Source organism: Sturnus vulgaris, chromosome 14, assembly GCF_052056855.1.
Source record: "Sturnus vulgaris isolate bStuVul1 chromosome 14, bStuVul1.hap1, whole genome shotgun sequence".
Taxonomy (NCBI): Eukaryota; Metazoa; Chordata; class Aves; order Passeriformes; family Sturnidae; genus Sturnus; species Sturnus vulgaris.
Genome location: NC_142256.1, coordinates 15,187,165 through 15,199,906, shown reverse-complemented (window position 1 = coordinate 15,199,906; position 12,742 = coordinate 15,187,165). Strand labels below are relative to the sequence as shown.

The 12,742-nt window shown below is 39.8% G+C and overlaps 1 protein-coding gene across 4 annotated transcripts in view; it reads left to right on the top strand.

Annotated features, from left to right (window-relative positions):
* TENM1 (teneurin transmembrane protein 1) overlaps nucleotides 1–12,742 on the top strand; it is a 318,181-nt gene that overhangs the window by 236,534 nt on the left and 68,905 nt on the right. For all 4 annotated transcript variants that reach the window (XM_088173259.1, XM_088173258.1, XM_014886212.2 and 1 more), the window contains 3 exons: nucleotides 3,218–3,337; nucleotides 5,084–5,345; nucleotides 7,847–8,114. In XM_088173259.1, the coding sequence (XP_088029385.1) occupies nucleotides 3,218–3,337; nucleotides 5,084–5,345; nucleotides 7,847–8,114 (650 nt within the window). The remainder of the gene's footprint in view (nucleotides 1–3,217; nucleotides 3,338–5,083; nucleotides 5,346–7,846; nucleotides 8,115–12,742) is intronic.

Here is a 12,742-nt window from a genome sequence, read left to right as displayed (position 1 = left end):
ACATTTTTGCACATACTTTCAAGTTAAAACAACTTGGAAAGCCTTAGGTCTGAGATTACACAATCATCATAAATAGGTGGCTGTTGGACAGATAGTACAAGTCATCCCCCGTGAGAAAGCAAAGCAGGGCAGTCAGCAGAGTGAGGAATAAGTCTTAGAGGCAGAAAGTACAGTGCATTGAGGAGACACCAAGATCTTCAGAGGTTTCTCTGCTCAAACGAAGAGAAGCAGTGAGTGGTAGCAAGGCCTCCAGCTCATCTGGGAAGAGGATGAATGTTGAAGCAAGGAAGCGTGAAGTGGCAGTTGACTACGAGGGGACATCACTGCAGGGAACATGCTCTAAAAGCTCTGCTAAGGGAAGGAATTAAGTCAGGTGTTCTCTAAGCAGCAGAGCTGCAGGGAGCCTGCATGCCAGCCTGCCTGGGGACAAGGGGTCTGCTCTGTGAGCTGCCAGGGCACTGGGAAACAAGGGAGAGCTGGCTGCAAGCTGGGGCTCTTGGTTACCTCCTGAGCCTTGGAGACTTGTAGTGGTCATAAAAGAACTGAAAAATGTTTTCATAGCTGCAGTAAATGCCAGAATTAAAGCTAATTCTGATCAAATGCTTAGTCAAAGATTTAGTAGGTTCTGGTATTTCAAAAAGAGGGCAGAGAAGACTCTTCAACTTAGAGTAGGTCATAAAGAGCCATTAAATAATGATGACAAATGTAGGAACACAGAGGCAGACTTAGGACATTTAAAATCTAAAAGATTACAAAGACAATTCAGTACGGATAAATGTAGAATAATGAGGTTTATACGTATTTATCACATACTGTAAATATATGTGGCTTCTAAAATATGATGAATAAAAAAGGAGAATGTTGAAATATAAGTCTCTTAGTATTACTTATGAATAATGGGAAGTGAATGAGTAAAGGAAGAAAAGACCATGGATGAAATAATGGAGATTTTTGATGAGCTGTTATTATACAAATCTGTGTGCTTAATAAAATATGAGGACAGAGTAGTGTCAGAAGACAGGTGTGTGTGGAATGAACAAACAGGAGTGCAAGAATATAGCACATTGTAGAGTAATGATTACTCCCAGGGTTCTCACTCTCACACCAATGTGTGTTGTAAATATATGGAGTGCACTAATAAAGGTACTAGAAAGAAAATGCATGTCTGTTAATGTTAGAAATATGGGGAAATAATAGGAACAAGTATTTTCTGCTCCAACAAATCAATGAGCAATTGGACCTGGCTGTTGTGTTGAGTGAGTCTTGTGAGTCTGTTGAGACTGAGTCTGTTGAGGAACTCAGTTGCCTTCAGTGGAGCAGCAGATTTTGGGCCACAAATAGGGCCACAACCGATTTATTTCAAAAAACAAAACAGGTGAGAAATCAGAACTCGTTTTGCATACTGACAGTAATACAGCGTCTCCCATTCTTCTAGGATTTATCAGCATCTTTCCATGGCCTGGGAGCATGGAATTCCTATTAGCAACTGTGTTGAATAGTGTACTTGCAGAGAGGTTATTTTTTTACCAGTTGCTTTTTCTCAAGTCATAGTTAGACAGGTTTGATGATATCATGGTGATAAATCAGTGTCCTATTAGTGGCTTGGGAGAATGGGATCTTAAGAAGCATGTCAAAATTTTCAGAAATTTGTGTTCTTCAGTTTCTGCATATGATTTCATTGGATCATGGTCAATTAATCTCTCTAGGGATATTTTTAAAATTCATATGTAGGCTCCTAAATAACTTTTGTCTGAGAAGCTATTAAGTTTTTTTCCTTTAGATCACATATTCGCTGTGCAGTGGATGTCTGTTGAGGTTTGCCACAAATTTTCAAACGGAGAAAGAAACATAACAATGCTTAAATTTATGCTTGTCATTTATATTGAGTAATTAATGCCAGTTCATTTTATAAGTATTCTGTTGTTTTGACCCTGAATGTCTTAATGTTACCAAAAGACTTCTGCATACACTGTTCACTTCATTATCTCAAACCACAGTTCCAGGAAATAGGTGCAGCAGTATCATGAGTTTCCAAGACCTGAGTTGGTTCAGCTAGTGAAGGTGTGTTGATGTAATGTGCTGACAGCCCGGGGCAAAAATACCGAGAGGAATTTCAGTAGAATATACCTGTGTAAGCCCTTAGAAAATCCCACCAACCATAAGGATATTTTACATCTTACTCCTTATCCTTAGGAGACCTGATTCTTTTGTGTTTCTTTATTCAGATAGGTAAAAGGCTAAAGCCAAGACAAAGAGTAATTTCTTCACCATTTCTGTGATTAAGTTGAAAGCAGTGGTCTGAAGGGACAACAGTGGAAGTTCAAATTGGACAGTAGGAAGAACTTGCCATGAGCAGAGTACTCACAGAGGCACTGAAAGGGGTTACTTGGTGAGCTTATAGAGTTAGACAAGCATCTGTGTGGACTGATGTAGGCATAGTTGATCTAACCGGAGGCAAAGGAATGGACAAGATAAAGTCTTGTATTTCCTTTCAGCTTTCATTTTCTGTGATTCTGTGATCCTGTTAGCCTCCAATTAGATGCACTTAGCAATGAGTTCACTTTCCTGTCAATTGACTTTGATGTGTTCTGCTGTGCTGCCATGTTCCAACCCCTTTACTGGAATGTGAGGATAAAGTGGAAAGTGGGTGCAAGTCTGACACATCCCAAAGGGAATTTAGAAGGGAATCACATGTGGTGGGGGATTGAGAAAAATGTAAGTTACACTTGATTAGGCACCCTGTGAATTTACCTGTATAACTTTCTGAAGTTTGGTGAAGCTTGTGTATCTCACTGCTGCCTTATCACATTAGTTCAGCTTTTTTCTAATAGACAGCAATGCCCTATACCTAGCAGCAGAGAATGAGGTTTCATTCTCTTCTTTCACAAACCATCACTCCCTTGAACTGTAGCAAGCTAAATCACACTATCAGTGAAACCTTTGCAGTGCCATTCAGTGGCAGAACAAATAGTACCCTAAAATACGTCAGGAAACGGGAATATATTCTCCCTATACTAACAGTTCATGGGAGAGAGAGTCTGTGTGTCATCCTTAGAGAGAATGCTTTTTCAAATAAATCTTTTGGGCTTATATGACTTTTCTTCCAAAAATCAGTAATTCTGTCTGTCTGGGACCAAAGCACAGCCCAGTTTCTGAAATCAATGCCTTTCTCACCCTCCTTATGTTTGTTACATGTTGTCTTCTGCTCTTGTTACAGACGGGCATGTGTCATCCGAGGCCAGGTTGTAGCAGTTGATGGAACACCTTTGGTTGGAGTGAACGTCAGTTTCCTGCACCACAATGAGTATGGATACACCATCAGTCGACAGGATGGAAGGTCAGGCTTTCATGTATGATCCTCCACTGGTTTAGGTTTGTGTAGTTAAGTCCATCTGCCAACTTCTATTCATGTATAAAATTGTCATAGACATCACAGTTCGCAGTATGGCTTGAGGATGACGTCTGGCCTTCTGCTCTGGGAGCACAGTTGATTGGAGCTCTCTGTAGTGAAGGGACCAAAGAAGAAAGACAAGGAACAAAAAAATCAACTGCAACAAAATTACAGTGACATTCAAACTCCTGGAGTTAAAATGTGCCAGATCTGCTGTAACAGTACCTTCTTGACATTGGAATATTTTCACAAGTCAGGATTTCCAGGAAATATCCTGTCCTGCTTTTTTTTGTTGTTGTTAAGTGTGAATTATCCAAGTAGTTTATTGAGGTGTCAGTGAAGTCAAATCCTTTAGCTGATCATCTGAGACACACAAGTAAAAGTGGGAACAGACTTTCCAAAGAAAAATGGTTAATTGCTGGTCCATAACCAGTCCTAGCTACCCCTTCTTCCCCAGCCTTGCAAGTCTGAGTTCATTTCTCAAAGACAGGTGAGGTTTCAGTATAGTCTATATTGCACTCCAGTGCTGGACAAGCATTTGCAATAGGGTCATGACTTGCTCCTGAACTTCAATTAATCTGTTCAGGGCAGTTTAAGACTTCATCCTCCTAGGCTGGATTGTGAGTTATAAGAAATCTGAAGCTGTCTTCCAGCAGAGAAAAAGTGGTGCAATTGTCACTGTTCCCACAAATTTTTTTTGTTTGGCTTTGCCAATTTATAAAAGTAAGGAGTGTGCATATTTATTTCACCTTAGTTTGTTGACTTTCAAATCGCACTACTGAAAGTTAGTAATTATCATTTCCTCCTTACACTAGCCTGGATAAAGTTGTTGCATTAAAATATGCTACCTGTATTTTGCTATGAATGTAATCGGTGTCATTTGGGAAATGTGATGAGATATGCATAATTAAGTCTGACTTCTTATCACAATTTGTTACCATCAAAAACCTCCATAGTAGATGCATTCAGTAATGCAGAGGAGTAGCTATTTACATATTACCTAGTGTTGCCTGACTCTGGATGTCAGAAACTCTGGAAATTGAGATTGTACATCATGCCTTCTATGTCCTACTGTTTTGCAGCCCAGATGTGCCAAAAGTTTTTCACAGTAGCTCCCAGAGGATCACCCTCCTTGTATTCAAGAGCTGACTCAGTTCTCAATGCAATTAATTGCCATCTTTCCCAAAAAATTCATATCCTGTGCAGGGAGGTCATATTCTCAGTGTACTCAACCTTTTCCTCCTGCTGCTTTTAGAAAAAGAGAAAGGGTTATGTTAATAGAACTAAGGCCTAACAGGCTTTAAGCCTTCTTATTCTGCATGCTCTTCCTGCATAGATGATGAGTGGCATCCTTTTCTGGGACCAGGATTTCTTTTCATATAAACCAAAGCAACTGGGTTCACCCCTTTGTTACAGATGGCTTGTTAGTATTGATGCTAGCTGATAAATAGAGGGGAGAGAGGCCAAGTACTGTGCCTCGGTGTTGATGCATACAGAGAGAAAGCACACAGCATTAAAGCTTCTTTGCAGATACAAAGGTGATGCAAGGAATGTACACTTGAATGATTTCACATACTAAATTAAGAGCTGTAATAATGAAAATAAAATTTTTGTTTGTGGTGCATTGAAATATGTGGTAATGTGATGGAAAAAAGCAAAAAGAAACAAAAAAAATTGTTTTTTCTTTTCCAGTTTTGACCTTGTGGCTGTTGGAGGAATCTCTGTCACTCTAGTTTTTGACAGATCTCCTTTCCTATCTGAAAAAAGAACACTTTGGTTGCCTTGGAATCGATTTATCATTGTAGACAAAGTTGTAATGCAAAGAACAGAGTCGGACACACCATCTTGTGACATCAGTAGTTTTATCAGCCCAAATCCAATTGTACTCCCATCCCCCTTGACAGCGTTTGGAGGGTTCTGTCCTGAAAGAGGAACTGTTATTCCAGAACTACAGGTAATGAAAAGACTTTTAATTTAACAGTTTGTTCTGTTGCAGAACCAGGTTTAGACAATCTTCGAAGATAGTGAGCAAATAACTGCTGTAATATCATTCACTTGGCAGAATAGCACCAATGCCTATCTTCAGTATGGTTCAACAAGATTCTGTTGTCTTTATTCTTTCTTTACTTTTTGTATTTAAAGGTGCTTTTTATTCCTTACCTTCAAGTAGAAGAAAGTGGGGAATGCTAACATGGATTATTATTGAAACCCTGATTTGTTGATAGCAATGCATAAAACCATTCCTAGTTACAGATGAACAGCACAACTTCCCAAACATCAATGTGGGACATGATGCTTTGAACATTCCTAGGGGTGTTCATCCATTCACAGCTTTATGTCAGGTGCTTGGGTTTTATTATTGGGTCTTTTTTTCCAAGGTAGAGCAATTTTAATATGATCTTTAGGACTCCTTTTTTAATTTAAATGTATATTTTCTTGACACTCCCTTAAGTGTTTAAAGTAATTTCTAATTAACCTGGTAATTAACTGTTGTTTTACTTGGGATTTAAAAGAGGTTGTGAGAGTTGAACACACAACAAAACACATCTAGGGTCATATTAATGCCCTTAATTTTTAGTACGTTGTTGGAGCAGTTAGATTTTAAAGCATAAGACCTCTTTTGGGTTCTCTTAATTTCACTGAGCAAGCCTGGAAGATATTTTGGAGGGCACCTGTAGCCTCATAAAAGTGTTGCTACTTTGTTCTACATGTGAAGACCTCTGCTTGAACTGAATTATGTCTAAACACCTCCATAACTATTATCATGCTTTATCCTGTTGATGGTCATAGCATTGCTTCACAGAATGTACTAAGTGAAACTAATGAACATAAACTCAGAATTACTGCTGCATGCCAGTAAGAAAAAACTGGGTCACAGAGCTCCACATGAGGTATGCCTGTGTCTTCTTTGAAGAACGGGGTACTCAAAGATGCAGTGTGCTCAGAAACCACCATTGGAGGTTTCTTAGAGCACTGAGTTTCATTGTATGTTCTGGGAACTGAGCAAAAATTAACTGAGAATAATAGGTAACAGAGATATATTAGCTTGTATTAATGCATGAATATTTTTTCCCGCTTTTCCATTAAAAAATGAAAAGGAATGTCAGATGTATGACAGAGAGGGCAGCTGGGATGTCAGCAGGAAAGAAGGGGAACACTGCAAATCAGGAACAATAAAGGGAGCAGGATTTCCCTGGCAACACTACATTTCATATGTTGAAACGACAGGTGCTGGCAGGCCTCCAGCTGTATTGCAGCAATGCTGTGACAGTGATACTGTTGCAGTGTGTAAATAAAATTGGTTGAAACTGAAGTCATCTATTGTTAAATAAGGAAAATTTAAAAACTGGAAAATATAAACAAAACAGTTTGTCTTTTTCCAAGCATGATTAATTTAGCCTTGTGACAGGTTGATTCATTAGTACAGAAATGCACGAACATCAATAACCTTGTTAACCACAGTCTCGTTTTTAGGTGGCTTCTGAGTGACTGTGGTAGCATCCTCCAAGACGCCATTCTTGTCTCTTGTCTGCTCTTGCTCACAGTCTGTCCCAGAACAGCTCTTTTCTCTCAGGAGCTAAATCCCTTTTTGTAGCTCCGAGGCCGACATCATTCAAAAGGTCATGGCCAAATTTCTTTGTTCCCATGACAAGCTCAGAGCCTTTGCAGTCCTTCTGGTTGCTAAGGGCCCATCTCCATTGCAGTGGGAATTGATACCAGCCCGCAGTGGGCATATCCAAGCTTGCTTTAATCCGAGTAGCTCAGACAGCAGCACTGACAGCAGGGCCCTGGGATTTGAGTTCGCTTGCACTCCCTGGGGACTTACCTGTGAGTGAGATGACTCTGATGCTCAGGCTGTTTCATCCTCACTGATGTGTGTCCCCAGTTGGCTTGCTAGTTTCCTAATGCTGCTCCTTCATACACCATGCCCCTTCTTGCTGGAGCTTGGCCTAACTGCACAGATAGTTTAGCAGGAAGGTTTTTCTTTTCTTTCTTAACCCTCCTCAGGTTAAAGTTATTGTCTCCAAAGCACAATAGTATCTTAACATCCCAATATATATGATAGAAGGTGTGTGTATATTTTTTTTAATTAATTGTATTCCAGTTAAGAGCACTTAGTAAGTAAACCAAGTGATAAAGACAAAGCTGTACAGCTTGTATGTAAGAATATCTGCACGAATGCAGTATTTGCTCCCCAGTAGATACGAGTAAAGCATCTGAGGAAGAGGCTCTTTATCAAACAGACAGGCTGCCATCCAGTAAGCTGACCAACAATGTCTGATGTTGGACATTTTGTCATGTGCCTGACTACTGCATTGCTAAAATAAACCCAGTTGTTTCAGTGGTGCCGTGTTCACATAATAATTGTGAAACATAAAATGATCAGCTATTAATACTATTATAATTTTGCATTTTTCTTGGCTGTAGATATAATGATGTGGGTTTTTTTCCAAGGTGGTCCAAGAGGAAATCGCAATTCCTTCAAGTTTTGTGAAGCTCAGTTATCTCAGTAGTCGGACACCGGGGTATAAAGCTTTGCTGCGCATTATTTTGACACACACAACCATCCCTTCTGGAATGGCAAAAGTCCATCTGATAGTTGCTGTTGAAGGTCGTCTGCTTCAGAAATGGTTTCCTGCTGCAGCCAATTTGGTATACACATTTGCCTGGAATAAGACAGATATATATGGACAGAAAGTTTCTGGTCTGGCTGAAGCAATGGGTATGTAGAATCACCCTGATGTTAACAGAAGCACTCACACACATCAAGCAAGGAAAATACGGCCAATAAATTTTGTTGCTGCTCCTACATGCTTTTAAATCAAATGCCTCTTTAGCTAAAGTCACTGAAGTGACTTGTATGATTTCCCAAGAGCATTTTCTTTCTTTTTCTTCCAATGTCATCTTTCTAATTTAATCAATTTTAAAATTCCCTTTTCCTTCAGAGAATGGTTATGTACTAATGGCATTATATTCAGCTGTCTCTGTTTTTGAATGTTACTCTGAATATGACCTTTGGTGTGTCATTGTTTCTGTCATTTTTTTGCTGTGACATTTAAAATGTCATTTCCGCTTAGGGTTTGCAAAATTCTAACTTTTGGGCATCCTTTCTTACTACATTTCATGTCCCCAGCAGTTAAAACTAATTGATTTATTGTTTAAAGATGTTTACCCAAAAATCATCGTGTTTCATGGGCTTTGTTCAGCAAGCAGCACAGGCTATTCTGAGAATTGCTACAGAAGTGCTGTTTGTGCAAACATATTTTATTTAGACAGCTTTTTTTTTTCCATTAATTTCATGATATGTTTTTTAAGGGATTTCTATTTTTTAATTTAGTTCGGTGTTATGTTGTTCAATGGATGTTGTACAATAGATGCTTTATATTAGAATTAATTTACAAGCAAAGCTTAGTATTGTGAATCAACCCCATTCACTTCTGTAGCAGTTCTGTTTGCTTTTTATGTCAGGGCAATTATAACCAGAAGCACTGACAGATCGGTCTGTAGGGCAAGAGTAGCAGGGGCAACAGAGCCATGCACCCTCACAAGGAGTATGCTTCGTTCCATATAAGAAAATGCTGTTCTGAGGGGCAGTCAGGAGCTTCCTTCAGCATCTGTTGTGTTGTCCATGCAGGCAGAGTGCCTGCAGAGTGGCCTGTGCAGAACCAAAAGGGTGTCTGGTGCGTGACAGTGTTACTGTGTGCTCCCAGACAGGTGGCCTGTGAGGTGGCTCTGTGGGGAAGCAGTGGGGAAAAGGAGGATAATAGCATTTTCCTTGTCATTGCTTCCGTGAGAATGATGCAGGCATAGACAGATAAGGATGTCCATGAATGATTGTGAGACCAAAATGTGGGGTATGATTACATAATGCAGTATGCAAGGGAAAAGGTCAGATAAAGCTTTTCCCAGAGTGTTGTCCTGCTGTCTCCTTGAACACACACAACACTGGCTGCTGCCTGCAGGGACATTCCCACGTTCTTTCCTTACCATGGGCCACCACTCACATTCATTTGATCATGAAATGAGCCAGATCAGGAACAAATTCAGCTGAAAACTGAAGCAACCAAGAAATTAGTGATACGTTTTTTGTTTCATTGGTTTCCTGATCTGCTGTGAATGCTCATGCAGAAGTTCAGGTCATCTCATTCCAGCTGTAGCTCACACATTGCATTGAACTAAAGGAATCCAAACTCCAGCCTTGGGTGCAAGGTCTCCAGAACTGCTGCATCATCTCCTCCTATGTGAAACTGATCTTCCACTTCTGGCTCACATCTGCAGAGGAGTGGGCAACTTTTTGCTGGGGTCAGTCAGGTGCTGGCACAGACACCAAGGTTCTGAACATCCCAGGTGTGGTGTGTGGCAAGGAGCAGCAGTGCCCTTCTCAGCCTGTTAAGATACAGGAGTCTCTGTGAGGGGGCAGATCCAGCCTTGTCCCATTGCTGATACCAGTTCCTGTTTGTTTTTGCAGGGAGGGAGGGTACCAAGTGAGTTGTTGGCACATATTTGTGCAAATCCAGAAATAAAAAAATACTCCAGCTTGCCCTTCAGCACTCCCATGGATGATCAGGCAGGAGCAGGTGGGTCACAGGAGCCACCTGGGGCTTTCCTCAGCATGGCTACGTGTGCCCTGTGTCCAGAGGCTGTCACTGTCTCATGTTTGAGAGGGAACAGTTGACTATACTGCTCCCACTGCATCTTTTAAGAGTCCTCTAATGATGTGAAGTCAGTACATATCCAGACTTTAAAACATATAAATTCATGTACATAGCATCCCATGAAATGATACTGTAGTTAGTTTCCCACATTAGAGGTAGATGAGCTTCATTTGTTTAAATATTAATAAAGCTTACACAATAGTGCTGGATAACAACTTTTAAATTATTTAATTGGTGCTTAATTTTTTTCTCTTTCCCTAAAGTTTAGGTTATTACACTTCTTTCAAAATAGGAGCACAAATCTTGATATTTTAAATGCATTACTAGCATGCTTTGTTATATTCCAATAAAACTTTATTTAATTTGACACACTGTAGTAACTCCGAGACCTTTATCTGCATCCATTATATGATTTTTTGTCAAAATAATTTCTTCTGCCAGTATATTACCAATATTTAATAATGCATTCTGTTAGGTTTTTATTTTAATTAAATTAAATTGGAGCAGGTTGAAGTCCTGGAACTCAGGATAATAAGCATCTGCTTTTGGTTTTCTAAATACTATAAACATCTGTATTTTTCTTCGGGTTTATTGACAGCAGTCACATAACCAGTTACAGAAAACAAGACTTTCTGAGCATATTTCTATATGCAAATGGTTCTGTTTAAACTTACTGGAGAAATGTTTGCTGGCATGTGTCCAGTCTCCAAGCTCCTCACAAAGAGGCCATTTTCTCAGAATAACAGCTGAGATGACAAAGCAGCATTTTTTGTTCTGGATAAATAAGCATCATGTGGATGTTGACACACAAAAGCTTGGGGGTAAAGTCTGTGTCCCCTTATAATCTAACACAAGAAAAGGATATCAGTTAAATCCTCAATAAATGCTTCTGTGTAACTCCATACAGACTGATGCAAGTCCGTGCATCCCACACAAAAGCACTGAGGGGTCTGCAAGGATGAGCCCTCTTCAGGGTGGGCATAAACGAGCTCTCCAGCAGCCCTACCTGGTGCTGTCGTTGAGTTCATTTTGTTCATTGTTCAAAGAAGATGGATGCAGATAAGTACAAGTATTTCAGAGGAGGTTGAAATAGAGGTTACTGTCCTGGTTAATTGTGTCTTTTATTTCTTACCTGTATTTTGGCAACAGCCCTTAAGCTGTAGGACTGGCACCGATTATTCTTCTCAGTAGTTGTATGAAAAGGATTGGGTTTTGATACAGATGATCAGTAGAATTTTTGAAATCCATTTTGAGATTGCAAAGAGCAGTACTTGCTGACTCTTAAAGTCTAAAACCCTAGTCACTAGAGTTCACATTCATACAATGAAATCTCAGTCACCTCAAGAAAGTGCTGTAAATTAATTGGATCAGAAAGTAACACCCCACAATGAGGGTAAGCTGACAGAGATTTTAATTTCACTTACAAAATTACACTTCTCAAAACCTGTGCCTAAAAAAATACTTCTTACATGGCACTGTAATCATTCTACTGACTTTACCAGCATTATGCTTTGCCTTGATTACTTTGCATGCAAAATGACTGATAGGAAATTTTCGTGGTTGTAATACTAGGACTTCCAGTTAGAAGTATCAGGAGACCCTGCTTTAACACATATCACACACTTTTTTTTTTTTTTTTGGAGCACAGAGCATAGTTGTCTTTCATAAATGTGAGTAAATTTGCATAGAAACCTGGTTGTGAGTGTGAATGTGTGTCCATATGTCTCTCACTGATGAGAGGGAATAAAAGGACAGCTATGCACAGTAACTGTGGGAGCAGGGAACAGTGAACTTCTAAGAAAAAAGGGATTATAACCTCTGGAGAGTATTTGGCAGCTCAGAAACATCAGCAGTAGGCAGAGAATACTGAGGCATTATGGAGTTATCTCCAGCCCTGGTAAAGATGCCCCATGGGCCCAGATCCCAGGCACTGTGAATTGTTATGCTTCCCTTGCCCAGCTCTCAGCACGGTCCCTCCCAGCAGCTGATAACTGTGCTGTGGGTCCCGGGTCACTGAGCAAGGCTGAGGGGCTGCATTAAAGGGCACACACAGCTGACCCGGGGCTGAATGTGTTAAGTGCATGACTGGAGCAAAGATGTTAATGTGTAGGTGGCAAATGTGAGGTTGCTTCATGGAAAAAAATCTGCCCTTTATCTTCTCTCTGCATTAACACCTAGAAAACAGTGTGCTCGGTTACTGAGCCCTTCTGACTCATCCCAGCACAGGATGTAGCTGTTCTGGAAGTTCCGTGCCCTTTCATGGGCTCTCAGCTCAGGCTGGTACCTAGAAGCTTTGCTGGTGTTGGTTGTAAGAGCTCCTTTAACAGAAGAATGGGACAAAGTGGCTGCTGGACCCTCAAACTGAGACCTGTAGTGTTTGAAACATACGTGATTTTTACAAGTCAGAGTTTAGCTGCAAAAATAGATTCTTTATGCTAAAATGGTGAAGCAGCTCTAGAGCTGTTACTGTAAGGAACAGTTTCAGTTTTCCATAAAATATTTATCTTATAAACACAAATGTTCCCTGTTAGAGCAAGTCAAAATATTTTGGTTGTATACTGAATGGAATTTAGGTGGTATTAAAACTATTTTTGGTTTAAGTAAAATATACCTAAAGCTGTTATGTAGAAAAAGTGAAAAGAAACTATTAAAAATGCTTTATTAAAAAAAAATTGTATCTTAAAATCTTTTTTTT